Genomic DNA, 27,418 nt, shown 5'->3' on the forward strand with positions numbered 1-27,418 from the left:
CGCCTTCCGCAGTAACCTGCACCTCTCTGTGCCTGCCCCTGTGTGGTCGGTAACTGAACACCAGCCATGGTGGCTCTCAGTAACCCTGCCTATCTGAAGGAACCACCATGTAGACATGATGCTGGTGTCTCTTCTTATGTCGTAACAAAGAACCGTCACACACTAAGTAATACTGCGGTAATGGGATAATACAAGAAGAAAAATGTACAGGCCTTTCAACAACCTAGGTGGGCCAGTAGCAGGGCTAGAGAGGAGCACAGTTTTGACCTGACAAATATCCTCATTACATACAAGTGCGTTAATAAATTGGTATGGAACAGTGAAGATATAAACTACAAAATATGTTTTTTTCTTATAGTCTAAATTATAATATGACAGTATGACATATAACTTTAATAGCTTAAATTAAAGACACGTTGTTATTATTGTGTGTAGCTATCAGTTATTAAAGACAACATATATAAAAAGCATGCATTATAGAGACCAACCATTGTACATTTACATGATTACAATATCACATCGAAACATTCAAAACGTACACTCATTAACAGTTTCAAAGGTGTATGCTGATTGATAGAGAAAAGTTGAAAAGACGATGGCCTTACCAATCAATTATGTCTTCCTCGTCTTCCTTGCGTTTTGACAGATGCCTCTGCCAAGGAAGTGTACTTCGGTGGGGTGGCACCATCATGGTAAAGATGCAATGGGTGAGGGCGGAGCGGACAATGTACCTGACTCCACCAGGTGAGGCTTCATCGCTACACTACACCGCACTGTGAGCTTTGGCCATAAACTCACCGTACACAGGTACCTGGCGCCCCCTCGTGGCCGACACCGGCCGAAGAAAAATATAGGCAAGGCAACTTTATTTATACATCACTTTTCAAACACGAGGCAGACTCAAAGTGCTTCACATAAAAACATCGTCATGCAATAAAATTAAATAATAACATAAAATAGAGAACTAAAATAAAAATAAAGGCACAATTAAAAAAACGCATTGTAGAAAAAGTGCAAAAGTTAAAAGTGTTGAAGATTTAGCAGAAAGCTAAAGTAAACATAAAATACTTCAGTCTTGTTTTAAAAGTGGTGGCAAGTCTTAAATCAGGGAGTTTGTCCAGCTATTTGTTGCATAGTAACTAAATCCTGCTTTCTTCCCTGTTTCGTGTTTACTCTGGGGATAATAAACAGATTGGTCTCAGAAGATCTTAGTTGGCTAGACTATAGAAGGCTTATGTAGTGGAACCATATCAGTTATATACTTAAACCATGTAGGGATTACCATAAACCATGTAGGGATTACGTATTACCATTGTTTTAGTTTCTCTTATTATTACTTACTTAATTGTATTTCATTATTATTATTATTATAATTTTTATTATAATTATTATTATAATAATAATTATTATTATTATTATTATTATTAGGCCTATTATTATTATTATTATTGTTGTGATCTATGTTGCTACTTATTTTTAATACTTTTTATTTGTACTTATTTTTATTTACTTTATCTTGTATTCTTGCTGCTATGTGGCTGTTGAGGAAGAAAGCCTAAGAATTTTACTATTGTGTACTATTATAAGATGTAATAAAGGTAATTCTGATTCTGATTCTGATTCTGATTTATAGGTGAGAAACATGATTTTAAAATAAATTCTCTGACATACAGGGAGCCCACTATAACGACATACCGGAAGCGGAAGTAGCGCTTCCGGCTGCTCATCGACAACAGAAGAATTTAGTGGCGCAGTGGCACCAAGTACATTTTGTTGTTCAAATATTCTTAATTGCATTGATAGGTCCCTCCGTAATTAAGGACATTGATGTCATTTGGTGGAACTCAAAACGGCGGGTGAGTGCTCTGCAGCATGGCCCATGTTGCTGGGTGTAGCTTTAGCTTTAGCTTTAGCTGTGTTTACCCAGTCTGGTCAGCCAGCTAACCTCAACGTTAGCTGTCTACTTCATGTCTACTTCACATTTGATATAAAGTGCAGCCTGCATAGATCGCGTGGATGCCAAACAACCCCGTCATTCGACGGGTTGTTGCGTATCAACGCGATCCATGCAGGCTGCACTTTATATCAACATGGTCTACCCGTTCTCTAATTCAGATTCATTCGGAGTCAACTTTGTTCTCATGTCAGGCATGGTAACATGGTAACAACCCTCCAAGACAACGTTACCATTAACATGTTTTTATTTTTATTTTGTGTTATTCGGCGTAGGAAACTTTATTAACCTAACCTTCTTGTATAATTAACCCTTTCTTAATTAAACAACTACATCAAATCATTTACTCATACCACGTTCTTTCTTAATTTATTCAGCCGCCGCAGCAAATGGGACCAGCCGGGCCCCGGGTCTGGTTCTGGTGCGATGGGTGAGGTGGAGACTGCACCCACTGGGGCCCTGGATGCAGCAGCAGCTGTGGCTGCTAAGATCAATGCCATGTTGGTGGCTAAAGGAAAACTGAGACCCTCACAAATTGGCGTCCCTGGACCCCTCGACAAGGCAATTCTCTATTCTCATTACATGTATCTCATACTCGCTCTGATCATCTTCAGAGCCACTAGTACACTGCTGGTTCAAAACACGCCTGTTCAGGACGGTGCGATTACTTTGCGTCCCGTGTTGCTGCATGCAGTTTTCTCAAGAGCTGCTCATTCAAACAACTTCATACTCAAACAGTGCACCTCCTTCTGTCCTGAGCAACCCACCTGCCAGGGCGGTGCCTGTCTGAAACAGGCAGATCTTTGCAGCTTCCTCAAGAACGGCACTTTCTCGGGTTCCCAGCAATTCAGCCAAGTGTGAAGTTGATCGAGTGAATGGTTGTCGAGAAAACTGAAAGACATAGACTCCTGATATAGTTAGATTAAATAAACAGTAGTAAATCCAGGTTCAGTGGCCAAGTGAACTGCAGACATTGAACCGTGGCTTGTGTTGGCCCGTTTCCAACGTAGTTGAAGACCTGCTAGAGTCTCTGGGAAGTAGATCAGATAAACGGTTCTAAAGATACACACATACACAAATTCCATGCATTATAGCTAGATGGTGGAACAGACCGGTAGAGATATAATCATGCTGCATCTAGGGAACTAGGTAAAAAGTATACATTTGACTGCCTTACCAATTAACTATAGACACCATTCACCATTGACACACAGAATACTAAAAACATCTGTTCATTCAACGTTTCCAGGTCGTGGGTGTTTGCAAACCGGCAATGCCGACGAAAGCTAAGGATGATCTGGTGGTAGCTGAGGTGGAGATTAACGACGTGCCCCTCACCTGCCGTAACCTTCTGACCCGGGGGCAAACCCAAGATGAGGTCAGAGCCCAGAACACACTGGTTTGGTTTAAATGTTGTTTAATGTTTAATGGCTTTGGAGTCTATCTGACATTGATCTCCCTCCCTGCCTTGCAGATCAGTAAAATCAGTGGCGCTGCGGTGTCCACTAGAGGGCGCTACATGGCAGCAGACGAGAAGGGCAAGGCACTGTCGGGGTCAGTCCTGTTTCCATTACACAGACTAAAGGCTCTCTCCAGAGTCTCTTTTCATAACTCATGAGTCTCTTCGCAACGAATGGTGCTCTTATGGTAAGACAGTGCAACAGTAACATTGGTCTTTTCCTCTGCACAGGGAGCGACCTCTTTACCTGCATGTCCAAGGCCAGACCAGGGAGCTGGTGGACAGTGAGTACTACTCCTGGAATGGTATCTTTTGTATCCGCCACAGTGGCGACGACGGGCAACACATTGACATGGATTGTGTTGCGTTATCCTCAGGGGCCGTCAACAGAATCAAGGAGATCATCACCAACGGATTGGTGAAGGCTGTAGCTGCCACAACATCCTCTTCCTCCTACAGTCACAGTCCTGCAGCCCCAGCACCAGTTTACCAACCGCATAAACCACCTCCAGTCTCTATGCCACCCATGAGCCATGGCCACAAACCACACTATCAATCTGGGGTATGGCTGGGCATTCCCCCCTTCTTTATTCTACTGCTTGGTTCTGTGATGATGCCTCTCATTTATATTTCTCCTACATATATTGGATTGTCTGTCAATTTAAATCGGGCCCAGATAATCGGTGGGATCAGTCTGTCTGGATTTTCAGAACATCACATCCTAATGGTTGTTAAGTAGATAGATACAACATGTCTGACGGTGCAGCATGTACTGGTCCTTTCCTAGCAGCCTCTGCCCTTAGTTATATAGTCATCACCGGTGTTCCCTCTCAGATGCACTATGTGCAGGACAAACTCTTCGTGGGTCTGGAGCACGCCATTCAGGGCTTCCCTGTGAAGGAGAAGGTGGAGGGCCCCAGCTGCTCCTACCTGCAGCACATCCAGGCCGAGACGGGGGCCAAAGTCTTCCTCCGGGGGAAGGGCTCGGGGTGCCTGGAGCCCACCTCTGGACGCGAGGCCTTCGAGCCCATGTACATCTACATCAGGTGAGGCCCGAGAGGAGAATCGGGCTGATTCACAGAAATAAGAGGCTCTGAGTTGGAAGGTTTTGCCTTACGAGAGAGGATTAAACCAATGTAACATTGTCTGTCCCCAGTCATCCTAAACCTGAGGGGCTTGCAGCCGCCAAAACCCTCTGTCAGAACCTGCTCCAAACCGTGAGTCACCAATTTGATTAAAGTGTGTCTTCGTTACTGTTTACAGTTGTAGAGTTTTACACTAATAAATGTACAATTTACTAGTAAGTGTTATTGCACACGCCATCAGGTTAAGGCTATAACGATATGTGCTTGGTTTAGCGGTGTTAGTATCTAAATTTATTAAACTACATTTAACTACAATTTTTTTTTAAACTTGTTTCTCTCTCCAGGTACATGCTGAATATTCCAACTTCCTGAACCAAATGAGTTCAATGATGCCCCCGCAAGGTAAAGGGCTCCGGCGCCTTCCTCCTCGGCTCCGTGGACCTGACTGCAACATGAGTCCATCAAGACTCCAGTTCTACTTATACACATTCTCCAAGCACCCACCGGGGCTTCCTGACACCGCCTCTCTCTTCCTCCTGCAGGCTACATGCCGCCACTAGCAGTCAACGGATTGCCCCCCCAGCCCGCCTACTACCCCCCGGCGGGCTACCAGCCCGGCTACCCCATGCCTGTGCCCCCGCCCCGCCCGGTTCCCCCACCGTACACTGTCCCCCCGCCCATCCCCCTAGCAGCCCCCTCGGTGGTGCCCCCCCCGTACAACCTCCCCCCCGCCCCTGTTCCCGCCGTGATGCCACCGGTAACGGTCGTGTGTGTGTGTGTGTATGAATGAATGAATGAATGAATGAATGAATGAATGAATGAATGAAAACATACAAGCACAAACTTGTACAAACTTACACATTGAACTCCCATTTCCATGGAAATTCTTTCTGTATTTTCTTTACGTTAAGTATCTTTCCTACACCACAGTAGACAGAAAACATACACAGCAAAATATAATGCATCAATATGAAAAAAAGGAGGAATAATGTACAGCCTAACAATATGACACGATGAAGCTGGAGTGCTACACATATTTTGAGATCTGTGCCAAAGCCATTGAGGAACAACTGTAAACATTCAGGTGGACCAAGATGCATTCATACATGGGAAGGATTCAGCCCGGGGTAAAGGGTGCTGACACCTGTCTCCCGCTCCTTCTCAGCTGCAGACCGTCGCTCCCGTTCCCTCATTCTCTCCAGCGGTGCCCGCTCCCCCCAAGGCCCCGCCCCCCGTGCAGACAGCCAATCCCCCGCAGAAGAGGCGCTTCACAGAGGAGGTGCCGGACGAGAGGGACAGCGGGCTCCTGGGTTACCAGGTGATCCCCCATCTCTCTCTCTTTCTCTCCGGTCTTTCTTTTCTGCTCTGCCACGCATCACTGCTTTCCTCCACAGCTGAACCACTCCACCTTGACTGCTGTTAGATCTACCCAACCTTTTTTTTCTAGTAGCATCATTATATATATATATATATGTGTGTTTTTGTGTACATATTCTTTTCATTGAGAGATTCTAGTGGCAGAAAAAAGGGACATCTATGTAAGACTGTCAAGTAGTACACAAGTAGTAAAATAATAAATATTGGGACAGGGAGCAGATGATTATTATAGGGGCTGGTAGAGGATACCTGCTAATCGTGCCTGTGTGTCTTTCTGCTCATAGCATGGACCCATTCATATGACTAATTTAGGTGCAGGCTTCCCAGTGGGCAGCCCGGAGACCTCAGGACCCCTGTCACAGAGTTCCTCCAGCGCACCAAATGAGAGGGACAGGTATTGGTGACATTCTTCCAGAACTTCAAACTACTAGCTGTGACTGCAGAGGCTTTTGGGACCAAAAGCAATGAATCTCAAATGGACTAATACATTTTGCCGCTGCTCTCTCTCTCTCTCTCTCTCTCTCTCTCTCTCTCTCTCTCTCTCTCTCTCTCTCTCTCTCTCTCTCTCTCTCTCTCTCTCTCTCTCTCTCTCTCTCTCTCTCTCTCTCTCTCTCTCTCTCTCTCTCTCTCTCTCTCTCTCTCTCTCTCTCTTTCTCTTTTTTCCCTCCAGTCGACAGCTAATGACGCCACTGCCCATGTCTTTGAACGGAGGAATGAGACCCAAGATGGAGGAGATGAGGGCACTGCAAGGCCCTCTGGGTAAGGACATTACCCTCATGGACAGACAAATCCCTGCCACAAATCCATAGCTTATACTTTTGGCTTATTCAAATACCCCATCTTAACCCCGCAGCATGTATGTTCTGGAATGAAAAGGCTAAAAAAACGACCAAGTCCTGAGGTGGACGTAGCGCTAGATGTAGCTAATTAAAGGCTGTTGAAATGTATGGCTCTTCATGCGACCCACGTAGCTTCACAAAATACTTAAAAACCACAAGATAAAAAAAAAACCTACGCCTTTGGTGTAGGTACGCCTAGGTGTCTCTCAGAGTTGACTTGATTGTTCTGACGTTTTTTTAAGTGCTGCGTAGCAAATGGGACAAAGCCATAGAACATGCAGCATTTAATGGTTGGTTGTTTATTCTGACATATGGGAAGGAAGACGAGTGCATATTTAAGGTGACATCGCTCTGCCCTGAATGGCGGTGGGAGTGTGAACACAGCCATTGGAAATGGTATTAAAGAAGTTGACCCCTTTTAGGCTCAGGAATGAAGGCATTGGTGGTACATCCCACCCCCCCTACTATCACCAGCTATTCCCATCCACCTCAGTCCCTTTCTGATGACATCATCAGTCTGGAGTTCGTCTGGAGTCCGGTCCCTGTGGTCTCATCACTAACGAGAATGTCTCTTTGTTTTTGTGTTTTCTCTTTTCCTCTGTGTTTTTCTTCTCTTTCATGTACCGCTGGGGGTGGGGCATGACTTCTGCTGTGACGCTGTCCGACCATTTGATTGGCTGTCGCTCCCCACCAACCAATGGCTGCTTTCGACCAATGCCCCGCCTCGGCTGACTTAAACAATCAATCCACTCTAATGACCATTTTACTTCCCCCAAACTGTTAATACATTAACGTTGCACCTGTCCTCTGTGTGACAAATGTTATTATCCATGGCTGTTTTTCTCTCCCCATGTCGTTCTTTGTCTCCCAATGTGTTGTTTCTCCATGCACCCCCCCCCCCCAAACCTCTCCTATTTCAGAGCCTTCTGTGAAGCGAGTGAAGACGGGCCTGGTGGCGTACACGGGGGACTCCTCGGACGAAGAGGAGGATCACCGCTCTGCCCCGCGGGCTTTGGGGACAGGTAACCCCGGGTCGGTTCCCCCTGCGTCCACCAGCTGGACGCAGGGGTACCGCGGCCTCACGCCTGTGGCGCCCCGTGCCAAAGCACAGACGCACCATCAGCAGCAGCCGCCCATGCCCTTCTGGATGGCCCCTTGAGGCAGAGCCAGGCCCAGCACAAACCCCTGAAGTGAATTTGAGTGGCCCTGTCCTTCCAGGGCGAACCCAACACCTTGTGGTCGGCTTTTGAAACGTGTTCACGACCACATTGAGAACGGGTTCTGCACGTTGGTCAGCCAAAAGACTTGGAATTGCAATGTGTAAAAGACATTTGAAATCTTTAAAAACATTTTTAACTACTGTGCTGGCTCCTCCATGGATAGATCAGCAATACTACACCTTCACTTTTGGATTAATCCCCCATGTGGAAGTAAAAAGATAGTCTTTTAAAAAAAAACAGGTAATGATGTCACAAATTAGATCTTTCTATTCGCCTCTTTCTACTTTCCCGTTCTTGTTAAAAGTTTCCAGGGCTAAAATTTCCGTTTGCCATTCCTTTATGCTTTTTTGTACAAACTAAACTGAACCTCGTGTCATAGACCAATTAACTTTGTTTCATGATTTTGTGAAATAAATGTTATTTATTGCCGTGTATCTTTTGTCGTGTATCCCTGCCTTGCCACAACACGCAGACAGTATACTTTATAATGCAATACTATACTCATCAACAGTCTATATTGGTATATACATTCACTTACTGCCAATATGACAAAGAAGGTGCCATTGTAGTTAAACAGCTTTAAGATGTGTTCGTTCAACAGGGCACACTTAGCATCAGCTAGTACTTTTTTAGCTAGTACTTAAAATAGATAAACAATTTATACTGTTCCCCGTAGTATAGCTGAGGTCAGTTAACAGCCTTATGGTATAGTGATGTACTGGAGATTCAGACCATCTCGATCGATGGCTCTCGAGGAGGGTTTGTCGAGTTGTACTCTGCAATGCGGCTCTCCATCACTGGGCGGAAATGGCGAATCAGCCCCTGTGGAAGAAACAAGTTTACCATTAAATATAATTGTGTCTGTCTATGTTTGACTCCTACCATTACATTCACTTTGTAGGGGAGCAGTCTGTTGCAGAGCAGATTATGGCAGTGATTAGTGTATTAAGACTGCTGACAAAACACTGAAAAGGTTTTTCTTACCATCTATCTAATCAATGAAGCAATTATGGCAGAGGCTGCCCACATGAAGAGCTATGAGGTGATGAACCCTACCCCTACTAAAGATAGCATGACTCAGTCCTGTGAGCTAAACCACTGCTGGAGTCATGAGAATGACAGAAAGTGGATGAACCATAAAAAACATTCCATATTGTATTGGGTTGTACCAAGTAAGACCTGTCCATGGGTTGTTGTGGTTGCAGAAGGACTCACCTGTACAGGCCAGGCAGCCCCGTCCCCAAGGGCGCAGATGGTATGTCCCTCTATCTGCTTGCTCAGCTCCCAGATCATATCTATTTCTGACACAGCCGCCTCACCGCGCACAAACCTCCACATCATCCCGTCCATCCAGTCCACTCCTTCAGGGCAGGCACAAAGGAGGCAAAGAGAAAACCATTTGGTTTGTTGGGTCAATGCTTCTTTGGCGAAGCATTGGGAATAGTTTAATTATTAATGAGCAACCAACGCTTAAAAAACCCCTGAGGGATAGAAACAGAATTATGGCCAAGTGCAGCAATTACGTTGTTTATGAATGGTGGTATAATATATGATTGGTGCAGGATGAAATAATGACTATTTCTGAGTGACAACACGTTTGTTAGCACTAATCTGAACCATATGTTAACATGAATTGCATAACCAGTGTGTGAAGTTCTCCCCAAGGTCTGATATGGTGTTAAGTTACATTTTTTTTACATTATGAATGGCAATTCCTTACCCTCCCTACAGGGGGTGCACTGGCCACAGCTTTCATGCTTGTAGAACTCCACCAAACGGGCAATGGCCCTGATCACATCAGTCTGATGGGGGGGAAAACACATTTGATATTTTTTAGGACATTTTCACATTTCAATAATATTGAGAAGAAACGTTGGATTTAGTTTGTACAGATTTATCCATGACGATGATGGCCGCTGTGCCCAGGGCAGTTTCTGCACGAACAAGGTCATCAAAATCCATCAGCACGTCGTCACAGACATGGCGAGGGATAATAGGGGTGGAGGAGCCCCCCGGAATGACACCCAGCAGGTTGTCCCAGCCGCCCCTCACCCCTCCTAACCCAATCACAGGGAAAGAAGAGGGTTAGAGCAAACACACACACACACACACAGCTGATTCTGAGCACATACACACATATGCACGCTCACACACGCACACTCACACACACACACACACAGCTGATTCTGAGCACATACACACACACACACACACACACAAGCGTGTGCACACACTCACACACCTGCGTGTCTGTCTATGAGCTCCCTCAGAGGAATAGACATTTCCTCCTCCACTGTGCACGGAGTGTTCACGTGACCGGAGATGTTGAATAGCTTTGTTCCCGAGTTCCTCTCTCTCCCGAAAGTGGCGAACCAAGCGCCACCCCGACGACAGATAGTAGGCGCCACGGCAACCGTCTCCACGTTGGCAACCGTAGTCGGGCACCCAAACACCCCTAAAAAGCAGCAGCAATGTGGCAGTTGATTAACACATTAATTAACCACGTAGATCAATAATAACCACAATTGAAATGATTGTAACACAAAATATTTAGAACGTATGATATAGAATTAATATCAATGTTTATTCAATTAAAGAAATAATCGTCAGACAACTCCTGCATGGCACGGGCTGCGTCTGCAGGATGAAGAGAAAACAACCAAACCAATTACTGAGGTGTTATCCAACGCCTGGGTTGACCTGGAGCTCACCTATGTCCGCAGGGAACGGCGGTTTGAGGCGGGGTTTCCCCTGCTTCCCTTCCAGGGACTCTATCAGGGCGGTCTCCTCCCCGCAGATGTAGGCGCCCGCTCCCCGCATCACAAACACATCAAAGTCGTACCCAGAGGCGCACGCGTTCTTCCCTAGGAGGCCCGCCTGGTAGGCCTCACTGATGGCCACCTGGGGAGGGAGAGAGAGATCGGCAATGAGACACACTCAATGATTCAAATCTCGTAAATGATGTATGCAATATGATACTACTGCTACATCTTCCACTATAACTACTACTACTACTACTACTACTACTACTACTACTAGTGCCACATTTCAATAGGTTGGCTACTGTAGGCCTCGACCACCAACAGAATGAACAATCTGTATTCACCATAGAGGCACAACATCCAGTGAAATGAGTCGTGCTTTAGACAGTTGAATCACATCCAATAATAACACACTTTAAGGCCGTTGTATTTTACTAATTATTCTCCAATAGAGGGCCTACATGTGGAATGCCCATGACAAATCACAAGTGTATATTCTTTTCCTTGGGTTTAAAAACCCATATGGGGCCTCCTACCTGTAGATTGGAGGCTTCGTTGTAAAACTCTCCTCTGATGTAGATGTACGCGGCCCGGGCCTCCATGGCCCTGCCCGCCACCAGGCAGCCCTCGATCAGCTTGTGGGGGTCGTGACGGAGGATCTCCCGGTCCTTACAGGTCCCCGGCTCACCCTCGTCGGCGTTCACCACCAGGTACTTGGGCCTGGGATTGAAGACAGGACACGCGCACTCACTCATTCACCGTCCCCTGCCTGGATGTTCTGCGTGGTGTGCTCTCCGTACCTGCCGTCACTGGGCTTGTTCATGAAGCTCCACTTCATCCCAGTGGGGAAGCCGGCGCCCCCTCTACCCCTCAGCCCCGAGACCTTCACCTCCTTCAGGATCCAGTCGGAGCCCTTCAGCAGGATCTCCTTGGTTTTGTACCAGTCGCCTCGCTGGAGGGCTCCCTTCAGCCTGACACGAGGAGAGAGAGAGAGAGAGATCCACTATTAAAGATGCCAACATGTAAGGATGGAAGAAATGCTAACTTTAAATTGCCACTGTTTGTGTATGCTTATGTATGCATTTTTTAAAGCAAGTTATTTAATTTGACCCCTCTTGGATCGATAGGGAAAAGGAGAAAGAGAATGGTAGGTGAGGAAGAGATGGAGAGAGAGAGATTTTTAATTTATTAATTGTATATGCAATCTGTATTTGGTTTATTGGTTGATTTATGTGATGAATTGCACTTTTAAATGAGTATAGATGTTCAGTACTCATCAGTGATGTTGTTTCTCACCTCCAGTCATGACGACCAAATAAATTGGTGAAAATCCTATCTTGATCACTCAAAGGACCAAATGTAGTCTTTTGTGGCTTTACCTGGATAAAAAGTTAAAAAAATAAATAAAATAAAAAGTACCAAACGAGAAGACAATTTAAACTAAACCAGAATCAGAATATATATTTGAAATGTCAATGTAACGGCATTTAAACACGACTTTATGAACATGCTAACAGAGAGTGTATAACACCACTATGCAGCAGGCAGCAGCCACTGACCTGTGTCTGGGGCGCGGTGCTGTAGCCTCGCGCCAGACGCGGCGCGGCCACCACTGACCGCGAGCACGCCCGGCCCCTCACGAGCAGCCGACGGAGCAGCATCCTCAGAGGTCACTATGCTCCTGTCAATGGTACAAATGATACAAACTAACTGTACAAATACAAACAACTGCACCATTCCCTCTTATTACTAGACATACCGGCCTACCGTTAAAGCGCCTGCGCAACAGAAGCCGCTTCGACGGAGCAGATTGACCACTAGGACTAGGTCAGCTCGACAGCATAGCCTACCTTGCTAGAGATGTTTCCAAGGTAACCAAAACAGTAGGCCCACGGAAGGGTTGTCCAAAAAGACTTCCTAGAAGCATATATAAATAATACGCTATTACTAAAAGGAACAAGGTTCATAGGAGGAGTTTAAGCTTAGTTGGGCTAATAGGATTAGGCTAACTATGTGCGTAATGTCCAGCCCGCTGCGCGTGCTTCAGGTGAGGTCTCGCGGACAGCATCAGGTGACATGCAGCACGAGAGCCGTGTGAAGCAGGGTGTTAAATAAACCTTTAATTGGTTTCGAACCTTCACTAACTTAACTCTGGTGGGGGGCTCAGAGGACATCTCTGTACATCTTGGTTTATTATTTTGGGACATTATTTTTTTAAGAAAAATAGGCCATGCAGGGTAGGCGTATGCTTGCTATAGGATACACCAAAAACCACACCGTACACCAGGGGAAGATATAGATTTGTTTATTTGTTTCTTTACACTATCGGAAACATTATGGAAAATGAACATCTCTGAAAAGCTCAAAACTAAAACTGAAAAACAAAAAAAAAATGTATCCCTGATAGCGGAGTCTAGACCCCGTTCCCTTCACCGAAGCCAAGAAAACAAATAGCTCACATAGAAAAACACATTTCACAGCGGGGGATCTGGTTAACCCTCGTTCATTCACACAGATTCCAACGCTTGTATGACAGTCTGCGTCCACAGGACCCCATCACAAGTAGTATGGCGGGGAGGATCGTCCCTCCATCACAATATCCTCAGATCATTCGTTTTTTTTAAACCACCACGGTAGGCTACATCGTACAAAATGCGTGAGGCTATCGGTCCTACCTATTTAAGAAGGTTAATAGAGCGCAAATATAATTTCTTCCCATTTTATTTTGTGTGATCACTTAGTGCATTGCTCAAGATTACCTGAGAATAGTAACAACACAAACAAAATCCAAGGCAACATCATCCCTATATACAATCAATATTAAATATTGCTCTGTACCACTAAGCTGTAAAAAGTATTTGATATTCAGTAATTTCTGGATTTATATTTTATCTTCTTTGTCTCTTATAGGCTACTATTAAACATACCGTTTGTGCATGTGTTTAATGGAATGAAAATGATGGAATATCCCAAAAAGCTTCTCAAATCTCATAGTGCAAATCAATCAGAACGTAGCCGGTGTCTACAGAGCGAGGGGGTGGGGGGGGGACAGTGCACACAAGCCCTTGGACAGCGCTACTGCTACAGCAGAGTTTGGCTACATGGGTCTAAGGAGAAAAATTAGAAAAAAACATGTTGATTATAGTAATGCAAATCATAGAATGGACACGGGTCTCTTGGATATTTTGGGGGAAAAAGCAAAACAAAAACATAAACATAAGCATTATTGGCTTATTAGGCTGGGCAGTGGCCCTCAACGGCAAGAACGGGAGAACGGAGAATCGATGGGTCTCCCTCCATTGGTTGAATTCAAAGTATAGTTCACCGTGTCGGACACAGCAAGGTTGTGACGGTTGCTCTACATGCTCTAGCTAGACAAGAATAAGTTTTGTCGGGACTTCTCTTGTCTCTTTGCCCTAAGGTCCCTTCTCTATCCCCCAGGAAGGTGGAATGTCCCTCATTCCAGGATCGCTTCAGGGATTAAATGTGCAAACGAAATGCATGAGAGAACGAATAGCCAGCAGAAGACACATAGCCCCAAAAGGACATTTTGGTATATGGAGGATGACAAATAAAATAAAATTAAAATGAAAATACAAATTTAAAAACCTAATTTCCAAAAGCACAGAGTTACTTTTTTGTTGTAAGACTAAATAGACTAGAATCAGACGGTACGGCGGACCGCTGGGAACACCGCCTACTACCTTGGACCAGGCCTCCCGCTGATCTTAAAGAGTCATAATAAATATCAATAAATAAATAAATACAGTAAAGGAGTGAGCCGCCTAATTCTTTCTTTTTGAAACTCGGAAACATAAGGTGGAGTGCATTGGAAGACTCGATGACACGCATCCTCTTATCCAGAAAAGATTGCTATCAACATACAAGAGTTGATGGAAAAAACAACCCATATATTTCTAATCATTCACTTTTCATTGATACAGACTTAAGTCTTTTTCTTTTGGTCAGGCATCTTAAATTCTGCATTAGCTTTAGGAAACTATAGAAATAAATATATATATCTATATAGATATAGATATATATAACAGTTCTTTCTTAATGGCTTTCATAAGAGTTCAGAACAATAACAGAAGGTTCTTCGAACTCTGCGTTGGCTATACTACTCGCATCTCTCGCCCCGCCTCTCTCTTTTGTCAACTTAAGATTTAGGAACCAGTCCAACAAAAAATCTTTGGTATCAGCACCCGGTAAAAAGGAAAGAAAAATCGAATATTCGACATGGAAACGTACAAAATATTATTGCTAATCACGCACCAAGCAAGACTCACCAAGTTCACCGCATTTCCATTCATAGCCCCGAGAGGTCAGTGGGGACAAAAACGCAGATGGAATTCCACCTGAACCAATACGTTACAATTTATATCAAATCAATTATAGTCGTTGATTTTGCATAGTGACAGAAAATTGCTTTGGTAGCCACACACTCAGAAATAAACTGATCAAATCTATAGTATAGAAAATGTAACGATAAACGACAAACTGAAATTATATATATTTTTTGGAAAAGACAGAATAACATAAATACCAAGAGCCAGAAGGCAAACATTTAAAAAAACACAGAAAACCCGTTTTACTTTTTTTCCAATTTTTTTTCTTTAAACATCTGCTCTGGGTTTTTTTTTTTTTTCAAAATAAGCGCTCTAACCGGCAGGTCCAGTCACCTGAGTGAGATTGTGTTGATAACGCCTGCCGCCCCCTACACAGACACACAGACACACCCTATTCTTCTCCGTCCTCATCCTCTTCCACCATTTCCTCTTCATCCTCATCCTCATCCCCCCATCCCTCATGCTGAGCGGCAGGAGAGTGGACCCCTCTGGGGTAGACCCCCTCTGCCTCCCGGGCCCTCAGCTCCTGGCCCCGCAGCAGGAGCAGCTCCTCCGGGAAGCCCTGCAGCCGGTGTGGCCCCTGGGCCAGTGCATGGAGGGCCAGATACCTTTCATGCTCTGCTTCCCCGCCCGGGAGCAGTTGCAGGCCACCACCCAGCGGCCCGCGGGGGAGGAAGACCGAGGAGTGGCCCTGCAGGGACGGGGGCTCCAGGGGGCTGGACGGCTCCCGCTCTCCTCCCTCCCCTCCGCCGCCGTCGCCGCCGCCGTCATGGTGGTGGTGGTGGTGGTGGTGGTGGTGGTCCGCGTGGCCGGGCATGCGGCGGGGCCGGCGGGGCCGCTGCTCCAGACAGCTGTGGCCCTTGCGGTGGCGCTGCAGGTGGTCCTCGCGTGCGAAGGCCTTGTGGCAGAGGGGGCACTCGAAGGGCCGGGCCCCGCTGTGGAGGGACAGGTGGTTCTTGAGGTCGTAGGAGTGCAGGAAGCGGGCGGGGCAGTGGGTGCAGGGGTACGGACGCTCCCCCGTGTGCTTCCGCATGTGGATCTTCAATTTATCATTCCTGGTTGAGAGGAGGACAGACGGAGAGAGAGAGAGAGAGAGAGAGAGAGAGAGAGAGAGAGAGAGAGAGAGAGAGAGAGAGAGAGAGAGAGAGAGAGAGAGAGAGAGAGAGAGAGAGAGAGAGAGAGAGAGAGAGAGAGAGAGAGAGAGAGCGAAGAAGAAGGGAAAGAACAAGAAACAATGAGAAGTGAGGCGTGGACGACACGAGAGCACGCCTCACTGATTTTAAATGTGATTTTAAGTGACACAATGTGATTAAGTAGAGCGTTGTTACAGGGATTAGTCTAGTCTTTAGTGACACGAGTGAATGGTATTAAATATAGAGCCTGAGAACAGGAATCCTTCTAGTGTACAACGTCTGCTATCGTGTGTGAGATGTGCGGGTGGCGCACCGGGTGAAGCGGACCCCGCACGCCGAGCACTGGAAGGGCTTCTCCCCGGTGTGGGTCCTCATGTGCCGGGGCAGCTTTCCCGCACCGTGGATGATCTTCTGACAGACGGGGCACTGCTGCGGGGGTCTGGGACTTCCTCTTCCTGCCCCCGCCTACGGCCCCGGGCAGCAACCCCACTCCCTCCATGGACGCGGGCAGGGAGGGGGTCATCATGTCCTGCATGCCGGAGTCCTCCACCAGGTCCTCGCTTTCCGACAGCTTGTCGTTGGAAGGTGGTGCGGTGGGAGGGTAGGCTATAGCGCTCTGGTGCTGGTGCTGGTACTGGTGCTGGTGCTGGTGGTGGTCCTGTGGTCGGTGCAGCCCCCCGTTGAGTGTGGTGGCCCTCTCGGGCTCCGGGACACCTGTGTAGTCCCCGTTCTGCCTGGCCCTCGGGGCTTGGGCCTCCTGCTCCGGGCTATGGGGCTGACTGGAGGGCAGCGAGTGGAGGCTGTCGTGCAGCGGGGAGGGGTAGGAGACCGGAGGCGTGGAGAGGATGGGGTTTGAGGGTGTAATTCGGCAGCCGGATCTTCTTCACCTTCTTTCTGTCCGTTTTCCTTCTGGAGCCCCTCGCCATCTCCCTCTCCCACTGCAGCTTCCTCTCCATCTCCGCTTTGAAGTATCTCTCCACCTCGGCGGCCCTGTCCTTGTCCTCCTCCCCCTCCTCCCCCCTCCTCCTCCAGCTCCACCACTGCCTCCTCCTTCTCCCCCAGGATGTCCCTGCACGCGTCCGCCACACACTGGATGCCCAGCAGCTGGGCGGCCCGCAGCACGTCCCTCATGCCCGAGCTGCGGATGGTCAGCGTGGCCGTGTAGGCGAACTCCAGCAGGGGCGTCCAGGGCGTCGGGCGCCACGCAGTCCAACTGGCACACGCTGAAGCCTCCCCCCCCTGCCCCCGCCCAGCAGCAGGGCATCCCGGCCCTGCCCTCCACCGCCCCCCTCCTCCTCGGCGCCAAACAGCCGGCGGAAGTAGAGGCTGACGGCCGCCATGACGGAGCGGTGGGTGGGGTAGCGCTCCCCGCGGGAGGTCAGCGTGAGGTCACATAGCAGCCCCGCCCTCCTCTGGTCGTTGAGGCGGGAGAGAAGCTCGTTGCTGTGCTCTGGGAAGGGGATCCCAATCAGACCGTCCTCTCCTGGAGACATGGCGACCTGCAGGCAGAGGGGAACCACAGGGGAGCGGATCAGCATGCTCTGCTGCATCGGTCCACATCATCAGCTCAGGATCTGCCTTGATTTTCTTTTTTGTTTTAATTTGTAAAACAGGTAGTAATAATAATACATTTTATTTATTGAAAAACGCCTTTCATGGTACCCAAGGACACTACAAATAAATTGCATATACTCAATAAAAGTACATACATAGTGAATAGCAGTCACACACATGGTCAGACAACACTGACAATATGGACATAATACACGCAGACAGGGACAAAAAAACGAAGTACCATTGCAATAGTATACAAAGTTATAAGAAGTAACAAGTAGTAAGGCATAGGTGGTCCTCACACAAATGACTTTGATGCTTTCTAACTACCTGAACTAATCATGAATTGCAGCATTATTTAAGGGTCACTGCCGGATATCTGTTAATTGGGTTTGCCTGTCTTGTCTTGTCAGGTTTAAACATTGTTTAATTCAAAATGTATAACTTCACATACAGTAGGGGTGTTTTGTTGGTTAGCATTTTCTTTTCTATTAGCCTCTTCCATTGACTTGCAGGGTTACAGTAGCCTAGTTCCTGTTTGTGTGAAGGGAATACACTTTTAATTACTTTCCAAAGATAAGTCGTTTATTCAAATCAAATGCAGACAACAAAATTTTAATTTTGTCTACAACACAGATAATAAGCGCCACTAAATCAGGGTTATACAGGCAAATGCTAATCAATAGATATCTCGCCTTATCCCTTTTAGTGTTTGCAAAGCATTATTAACACATTGTGATTAGTTTGTAAATAATCAATATTAATTAGTATTTATAAATTATCTTATCCTCTTAATCATTTATTACAGATTATGAATTTATCTTATTAATGAGTATTCATGTACACTGCTCATGGGACACTGCTTTGTAAATTATTAATTCAATACTACAAAGTTGCAGTCATTATCAAGTTCTATTAATACAGTATATATATATAATATTTTTATTATTATTTATTTATTTATTTACACATATATATATATATATATATATATATATATATATATATATATATATGTGTGTGTGTGTAAATAAATAAATAATAAATAATATTATACACACACACACACACACACACACACACACACACACACACACACACACACACACACACACACACACACACACACACACACACACACACACACACACACACACACACACACACACACACACACACACACCATATAAAACCAGTTTATATTTGAATAAATACCAAACCGATTTCTGGCTCAACCGGTTTCTAGAAACTAGTGTCACAGTTTATCTGGCAGAAAGTTTATTATTACCGTTTACTTGCCAGTTGTTTACAGATAATTGTCAATCATCGTGACTCAAACACAGGGAGTCCTAGTTTCATGCTAGGCACATTTTTAATATGGGCTTAGCCCTCTCTCTCTCTCTCTCCACCCATTATCCCTCCCACCCGCTTTGCCCTAAGAGAGGGCAAGACGGTTTTAGTATGCAAGATGGCGGTGAGGGAGAGAGAAATTAAAATAAAGACTGAAAGTTCTGTGCATATTGTTCAAAGAATTGTTCTCTTCAAAGACATTACTGTCACTGTAATGTTGGTGTTTAATCAGAAGTGTAATGTAGGCAGCGACACACAAAAAAAAATGGGTTGGTTCAGTGTCATGAGGAACGTTTAGCCGTTTGATTATATGGCTGAGAGAGTCCAAAGGACGGGCAATCGAGAAACATAAAGAAAAAATAATAAAACACGAGTGAAACGATGCAGAAGGGAAAGGAATACAGCTGCAAGAACGAGGAACTGATTAATCCCCCCCCTCAAGTAAATCAGAGGGTGAACATCTTTTATATACTTTATATATTATATATATGTTCTCTTGGTTCTTATTGCTCATTTTCTATCAAGGAAGTGGGGTCTAAGACATGAAAATATTTTATAGTATTATGATCATCACAAATAACAATGCAAATTATACTTATACTACTACTGCTAATAGTTCTCTGGTGTCTTCCTCCATGACCTCCTCCCTATACCTGCTCAGCAACGTCTCCCACACACACCTGAGCGGACCTGATTTTCCACAAACAACAGCCTCTCCAGACCCCCCCCTACACACACACACCCTCCTCCTTCTCTTTTATTTCCCTACCATAGCAACTGGCAGCCCCCCTGGCCATCCAATAATAGTCTTAACCTAGCCCAGAGAGCTCTGAGCAACAACAACACACACACCTGACTAACCTGCTTCAAAACACACCCTATTACACACACACACACACACACACACACACACACACACACACACACACACACACACACACACACACACACACACACACACACACACACACACACACACACACACACACACACACAGTGTGCGATGAGTTGTCGTCATCTGTGGTGTTCTTGATGCTGGTCTCCCTCTACTATGTGTAATATGTACAATGTGCACCCCGCCCTTCCCAATAGTGATCAAATAAAAAAAACACACTGTTTCCTTGTATGTGCCCTGTTCAGTTATCATTGACGGTTAAACGATTCAGGTTCAGCTGGTCACGTTCTACAACCATCCCGGGCCTGGTTTGAGATGTTCCAAAGGTCCTACCGGTTTTCATTGTCACGGTCCCATAAAGCTGAAGACAAACTGCTGAGTGCGGTCCATGCGCTCACTCTTTGAAGTCCTCTCACTTCAACTCTAGGAAACATAGTCGCCTACGTTTTCAACTTGGGCTTTTCCAGACCTCCATGGTCAGAAGCCGCTTCAGGCTTTGACTCCGGGGCCGGTCAGCCCTAGCTGTCTTTGCAGTTTGCGTAAAGGGGAACCGGCGTCACACTTGCTATTTTCTAATACAAGAGAGTACCGCTACATACGTGTGTTGTGGGAAACAAATTTGCGGCCTGAAACATCAACATGAGTGGCCTTATTCCATGGTCTGCCAAGTAGGTATGAAAATTAAGGTAGGCTCAAATCAATCCTAAACAAATCCTAATATAACTCCCAGACCAAAATTGTGTGTCTAATCTTTGTCATCAAACAGTTCATCAGAAAACACATACAGCTAAAAACTTTCTGAATAACTATACTCACCCTAGTTGCTATATCATATTTGAACAGCAATGTCTGAACCAACATTGTATTTCGGTCATGACTCATAATGAACAGAAACAGACTTCCAGCTGGGTAAGAAATAAGAGCAAAAGAACAACAACATTATTGCACTACATCTTTCGAACCAAAATGACTCAACTATTGGGGGTGTATTAGAAGTTGTGAGTTTAGAAGTATGTTTCTGACTGTTCTTTTGCAATTTATTCGAACCACAGAGTAGAGTTGACTTAAAAAATAATTAACCTAGCAATTATGATAAACACAGATCTCATATTTGCAGACGAATGTAGTCCAACAAATCCAGTATTACAATGTCCTAAACGTACTTTGTGACACTGTTAAAAAAATATAAATGTTGATGTTTTTTGGGAGAAGACTACTATGCACATAAACACATATTACTAATTATGTAAAAATTCTTCAGACAATGTTATTTTTAGTTGGGAGGCGGAGGAATGGAAAGCATTCGTGAAGACAAGGGGAGAGAACAAAGACAGTCAAGGGCTGACAAGGAGCACACAGCCGTCCAAATTAATATCACACACACACACACACACACACACACACACACACACACACACACACACACACACACACACACCCATGTTATTTTAGGCAGATTCCTTAGAAAGGGGATGTATTGGAAGTGAGAAAGAACTTTAACAGCAATGAGTCACTTAATAATGGCACACCCTTAGATCCACATGCCTTGCTACCATATTACAGCCCTTCTTCAACTGGTGCAGTTTGCCGACAAACTCCAAATGACCAACTATTTGACATACAACGTGCACTTATGCATATAAACATGCATATGTACATGTACTCAAGTAATCTTCAACGTGTACTTGGCTATGTCATGGTTGATTGGACATCAGCAAGGGAATTTAATATTTGCATGTGAATTGTAAGCAAAAAATGCATTGTTGCAAATGGTTCGTCTTCTACTCAAAAATGTAATAATTCCCTCATAATACGGTTATTAACATGGTTTCCCTCCACATGGTGAATTGATTTCTTACTGATAAAAAAATGAATTTTTTCTTTATACTGTGGACATTTATTCTTTTTCTCAAAGAAGAAAACCAGGGAACAACTGCTGAAACAATTAATACTTGCCATTCTTCTCTGGGTATCCATGATGACATAAAGTAAGTATCGGAAAAAAGAAATATGCACACCTGCCTGACCGAGACCACGGCTCTCAATGGCATAAAATAGCACTTTCCGTTGGACCGCTACCACATGTTGGTTCACAGTGAAGTGAAAGGCCCAGTACTGTTCATATAATACAGTCTCCAATGTGTGTCATTGTCTCATGTCTCTTGGTCTGGAATTATAAACTCTCCTCTCACAAACAGACACCAAGAAATACCCAGGCGCGAGCGCGCACTGACACACACACACACACACACACACACACACACACACACACACACACACACACACACACACACACACACACACACACACACACACACACACACACACACACACACACACACACACACACACACAGGTTCATATGTGAATTTACGGTTTGATTTTTTTCTTTCCGTTAAACACTAAGTTTTCCCAATCCTCCTCAATTATATCAGAGAGAGGGGGAAAATGTGACTATGCTATTCACTGAAAACTGTGGCCAAGCGAGGGGAGAAATGCTCTTCAAATGCTGAATTCTGATGTCAGACGTTTTCCAAAGTCACTCTGAAGGAGTGTGGGAGCATTTGTAAGCTTTGCTAGTGTGCCCGTGCCCATGGGCGAGTCCATGGATGTTGATGGGTCAAACCAACTCTTACTAAGAGGATATATCTAAATCTTAGACCTCCTAAGGACAGTGACAGAAAATAAACCACGTCTTTCGATTTCCACCTTGTTTTTAGAAAAACAATACTTCCATTAATTTCTGATGGATAATGTTAAGACCCCGGCATGATAACACAATGGCCTCAGCTAACAAATTACAAATACAGCTTACAAATATATCCAGTTGAAGATTCAGTAAACTGTCATTTCTGGATACACACACACACACAGGACGTCAACGACACACACACACACACACACACACACACACACACACACACACACACACACACACACACACACACACACACACACACACACACACACACACACACACACACACACACACACACACACACACAAAAACTCTGGGAGTCAAAGCCTCTATAGGTCATTTCATAAGTGTATTCACAACCGCATTGCACTCACACTTTAACCTAAACACCGCCAAAAACAACAATAAAAAAAAAAGCGCTATTAAAGAGTCGGAAAATAGAAGTCACCCTCGTACCATTTCTTGTCCTTGTGCTGCTCTTCCTCTCTGCCCTCCTCTTCCTCCCTGCTGCTTGCCTGGTCCAGCCTCTAACATGCTCTCAACCCCGCTATACATCTAGCCTGCTTGAGGAGGTACATTGGGCATGGGCTGGGCTGGGGGGGTAGGGGGCGGGGCGGGTAGAGTGTGGAGGGCTAGTTCTGGTGGAGGGCGGGCAGGAGGGCGGGCAGGGGGGGGGGGGGGGGGGGGGGCTGCTAGATGAGAGGGCGCACACGTCTGACAACACAAAGCTGCATTCAGCCCAATATAGAACAGCCCCCGCGTAGAAGCATTTAAGCGCAGGACGTCAACGACGACACACACACACACACACACACACACACACACACACACACACACACACACACACACACACACACACACACACACACACACACACACACACACACACACCGAGAGTCAGGGGGAGAAACCAGAATGCTGACTAGACACAAACGACGGCGGAGGACTTTGAATAATTTGTCTTTGCCGTGCGATAAAAAAAAAAAAAAAAAAGCCAGCAGCCCGTCTCCGGAGACCTGCTGCGACCGGGCCCCCTGGTCGAGACATTTGCATTGCACTACAAGATACGAGAACATTTAGGGTACAACATTTGAATCACTATTTGAATTTGCTAAAAGCCAAACATGACGAGGTGGACGTTACGATGGCCGCCTCCTGCCACTTCCCCACCACAGACAGACAGCGGCAGGCAGGAGGGGGGGGGGGGGGTATTTCTGCGCATGTTCTCAACCAAAGTGCGCTCCTGCAACCAAGCCCTGCTCTGTCCTACGGTAAACTGGGGCAGTGGTGTGTGTGTGTGTGTGTGTGTGTGTGTGTGTGTGTGTGTGTGTGTGTGTGTGTGTGTGTGTGTGTGTGTGTGTGTGTGTGTGTGTGTGTGTGTGTGTGTTACATTATTCATCCCGCTGGTGGATAACGGAGGCCCAGTCGTTCCAGGCCTCCCCACCGACCCACCGCCCGGTCACCCCCAATGCTGCTGTGTGCTCACGGGTTTATCAATCTGTTGACCCCATGCATAGTGTGGGCAGCCCCTACAGAGTGTGGGGACCCCCCTACAGAGTGTTGTGACGAAAACATTTAGGATACACACACACAGGCACCTGTCACGCCCCCTTCCTGCCTAAACCACCATTGTTTCATACATCAGTTGGGACAAAGTTCACCCCAATGCTCTCCGGGGGCTTTGAAAGCGAACACGGCTTAAATCAGAAGCCCAACTTAAGTAGCACATCATTACTACATGGATATGCGTTTCCAAACAAAAACCAAATCCGATTGGGAAATACAGTTCATATAATTATCCCTGTATGATAAATGGAATGTGACTGTGTTCATTTCTTGAAATAGCCGTACAACTACAAACGTGTGCTATAGGGTCCAGTACTCCTGAACACACCAACATATCAATGTACACAACAACAAATCAAGTTTGGTTGGCTGGAGATAAAACGTTTTCTCACACGTACACTTTCACACAGAAAGGGGGAGTGTGGGAGGTAACAAAGATACACAAATCGGAGTCTGGAGAATAGAAAAGGTGCGAGATTCGAGGAGAGGAGAGACAACAAAAGGAGCAGGGGGCAGGTCCGTTTCCTCCTGCTCCTCCTTAGAAAACCCCAGAAAAGAAAGGAGAGAGGTGGGAACATGGCGGGGGGGGGGGGGGGGGGAGGTGGGGAAGTGGGGAGGTACAGGGGGAGAGGGGGAGGAAGTTTAGAGAGGAGGGAGAGTGGGTGGGAGGCTGGCCCGAGATGCAAAGAACTGATAAGAGAAGGAGGGGAAGGTTAAGACAGGAATATCTAGTCCCGTACTTGAACAATCTGTGTTAGCAAGGAGCCATGAAACCAGAGCAGAGGGGGTTTAGTTACAGGGGGCGAGGGAGAAGAAGGGGTGAGTGAGGGAAAAAAAATAAAAGAGACGGGGTAGAGAGGCAGTGACAAGATGACACAGAAAAACAAAAACAAAAGAGGAACACACACACACACACACACACACACACACACACACACACACAGACACACACACAAACACACACGAAGCAGCAATAGTCCCTGCAGCTGTGTTGTGTGACGTTTTTTGCAGAGGTTGTCAGGAGAAATGTGGTAGCAGCCAGCATTATCACCACTGAAAGGGGAGATTCACCGTGATAAAGAACACACACACAAGAAGGCATGCTGACAGAGTTGTTTCACATATTGCTCTAGATCTCCTTATCTGGTCAGCAGTTTCTTCCCCCATTACGTTCTGTCTGTCAAAGACACACACACACACACACACAGATAGATAGATATGCTCTCGTTTCTGTGAAACGATACATTGGCGATAGGTTAGATCTTAATTTGTACACACACACTGACACTTTTTTTGTAACTGCTCAAGGTCCAAAGTTAAAATCCTATTGAATAAACTTCTAGGTTACAAATGTGTAAACTTAACCGTTATTGCCAACATTAGCAGCATGGATTCCCTCAACAACTGGTTAGTCCATTTAGATACAAGCCAGATCGTCCTTTAACATTAGAATTGGAGAGGCAATTAGCAAGTGTGCCCTGGTGTTTAGACCCAGTGAATGCATCCGCTTAATCCTTACCCAGCGTCTTTTTTTCTGCAAAAAAGCTGAGGCGGTTGGTGTCTAATGGGTTTCTTGCTTTCAGAACCATAAATAGTTGCATATACAGGAAGTATTAATACATCTTTATATTACAGTTAGTGCAATGATTAGTCAGCTAGTATGTTCTCCTCTTTCTAAATGGCGTCTCCACTGCAAGGTGTATCTTTAGACATACCATGGATATTTTTAGATCCATTATACCTTATACCTTATACCGTATTCATATAATGCTGCTGGTATCTATTCCCTTATCTACACCTGTGTGTTTTGAGTTTGTATGACTATTGTCCATAAGGTCCACTGCGTTATTTATATTTTACCTCCACGTTCGATTTACCGACTAATAATATATAACAATACAACAACAGTAATTACAACTTCATTTTAAAATACAATGTAAGTGTATTGTTTAGAAAACAAACAAATTAGTTTACTCAGATCAAAACATTATAAAAAAAAATAATATTACTGCAATTTTTTAAGCACAATTCAGATTTGTTAGATAGGATGAGCTCTCTGAAGGATGAAGCAAATAACGTGGAGCCATTTATATTGTAAATACAAATGGTCTTATATTTGTGATTAACGTATTATTGGAAAATATAATTTTTAAGAATGTAGTAATATTTAGTATCATATATAATTTTTTACTACATTTTGTAAGGTGCCGATTTGTGTGTGTGTGTGTGTGTGTGTGTGTGTGTGTGTGTGTGTGTGTGTGTGTGTGTGTGTGTGTGTGTGTGTGTGTGTGTGTGTGTGTGTCATTTAGGGAGGGATGGTATTGCAAAAGTATCTCTCTTTCGCTCACACAGATACACACCAACGAAAATGTCGCAAAACTAACTGATCCTGATCAGCTTCCTGTTCCTGCGTTGGTCGGGGACACAACGACCACGCGAAGAGCAGCCGATATGGATCATGAGACACGCTGATAAGAGTATAAAGCAGAACAGCCGAAATACCCTAAAGAGACGGAATATAGTGGAACCGTGTGAGAGAAAGCCCCTAGGGTAAACAGCCAATTAGTGGACATTACAGGTCTTACGTGGTGATTAGATTAGTAAATGCATGATGAACTCAAGGCCAGCTTACTAACCAACCCAAGGCCACATCGTTGAACATCACCAAATTATGAACACATTTAAATTATATATCATTCATTCTGCCAAATGGCAGCTTTGCATTGACGGTGGCCATAATGGACCCACAGTGGATTCATGGTTTATCAAGAGTTTGCATTAGAGGCGTTTTATCAACAATCATCACATTTGCATATATAATTCAGGTCGGGGTTGGAGAGGGATGGCACTCATGGTCTTTGCTGTTTTTGATCTCCAAATAAATACACTTTTGAAAAGTTGTAAAACTGAATAATGAATGCTATTTATTATCTCTATATCTGGGGTAATCTGGGTTTTGAACATCCTGGAACACCTTTCTGCCCTACAGGAGACGCACAGCGAGGACCTGTCTTAACACACGCGTTCTAGTTTTTCCTCCTCTTTCTCTGAAAGTCTTGTTCCACCGTACTACTTATGATAAACACCCACTTCAATTGATACTGAATCACTCGTGCCGTTTCGCAAAGCGCTGAATCACGATCACTCCCTGTTTCTCTGTACAACCAGGGCCGCCAA

General features: G+C 45.3%; 3 protein-coding genes across 5 annotated transcripts in view; 1 reads left to right on the forward strand and 2 right to left on the reverse strand.

The window, feature by feature from the left end:
• Positions 1-1,720: 1,720 nt before the first annotated feature.
• Positions 1,721-8,368, forward strand: khdc4 (KH domain containing 4, pre-mRNA splicing factor). Of its 3 annotated transcripts, none has more exons than XR_014636718.1 (14): positions 1,721-1,856; positions 2,332-2,515; positions 3,204-3,332; positions 3,429-3,508; positions 3,645-3,697; positions 3,791-3,975; positions 4,248-4,459; positions 4,570-4,630; positions 4,843-4,900; positions 5,041-5,255; positions 5,664-5,816; positions 6,188-6,269; positions 6,546-6,634; positions 7,635-7,695. XR_014636718.1 is itself a non-coding variant. In XM_084471259.1 (14 exons), exons 1-14 carry the CDS (start codon positions 1,828-1,830, stop codon positions 7,871-7,873), a joined length of 1,797 nt encoding a protein of 598 aa, XP_084327385.1. In that variant the 5' UTR covers positions 1,721-1,827; the 3' UTR covers positions 7,874-8,368. The 3 variants fall into 3 exon arrangements, 2 of the variants coding, with proteins under 2 accessions (XP_084327385.1, XP_084327386.1); XM_084471259.1 differs by having other exon boundaries at positions 6,160-6,269; positions 7,635-8,368; XM_084471260.1 differs by lacking the exon at positions 7,635-7,695 and having other exon boundaries at positions 6,546-6,682.
• Positions 8,369-8,660: 292 nt separating this feature from the next.
• Positions 8,661-12,357, reverse strand: LOC311351177 (NADH dehydrogenase [ubiquinone] flavoprotein 1, mitochondrial-like; the record flags this gene model as incomplete). The annotated part of the gene is made up of 10 exons (XM_084471281.1): positions 8,661-8,756; positions 9,150-9,295; positions 9,655-9,736; positions 9,825-9,991; positions 10,177-10,389; positions 10,646-10,835; positions 11,233-11,416; positions 11,497-11,667; positions 11,993-12,075; positions 12,256-12,357. 10 exons carry the CDS (start codon positions 12,355-12,357, stop codon positions 8,661-8,663), a joined length of 1,434 nt encoding a protein of 477 aa, XP_084327407.1.
• A 753-nt stretch (positions 12,358-13,110) lies between these two features.
• LOC311351235 (zinc finger and BTB domain-containing protein 7B-like) overlaps positions 13,111-27,418 on the reverse strand; it is a 17,853-nt gene continuing 3,545 nt past the window's right edge. Inside the window, 7 exon segments of the mRNA XM_084471337.1 lie at positions 13,111-16,100; positions 16,492-16,613; positions 16,615-17,019; positions 17,021-17,197; positions 17,199-17,357; positions 17,359-17,418; positions 17,420-17,677. Coding sequence (XP_084327463.1) covers positions 15,437-16,100; positions 16,492-16,613; positions 16,615-17,019; positions 17,021-17,197; positions 17,199-17,357; positions 17,359-17,418; positions 17,420-17,671 — 1,839 coding nt within the window. The 5' untranslated portion in view covers positions 17,672-17,677 and the 3' untranslated portion in view covers positions 13,111-15,436.

Source organism: Micromesistius poutassou (assembly GCF_964030765.1).
Source record: "Micromesistius poutassou genome assembly, chromosome: 8".
NCBI classification, from domain to species: domain Eukaryota; kingdom Metazoa; phylum Chordata; class Actinopteri; order Gadiformes; family Gadidae; genus Micromesistius; species Micromesistius poutassou.

Coding starts and splice junctions, on each gene's coding strand:
- khdc4 (XM_084471259.1), top strand. CDS start 1,828: ATGTCATTTGGTGGAACTCAAAACGGCGG. Junction 4,460..4,569: donor CCCATGTACATCTACATCAG/GTGAGGCCCGAG, acceptor GTCTGTCCCCAG/TCATCCTAAACCTGAGGGGC. Junction 6,270..6,545: donor GCACCAAATGAGAGGGACAG/GTATTGGTGACA, acceptor TTTTCCCTCCAG/TCGACAGCTAATGACGCCAC.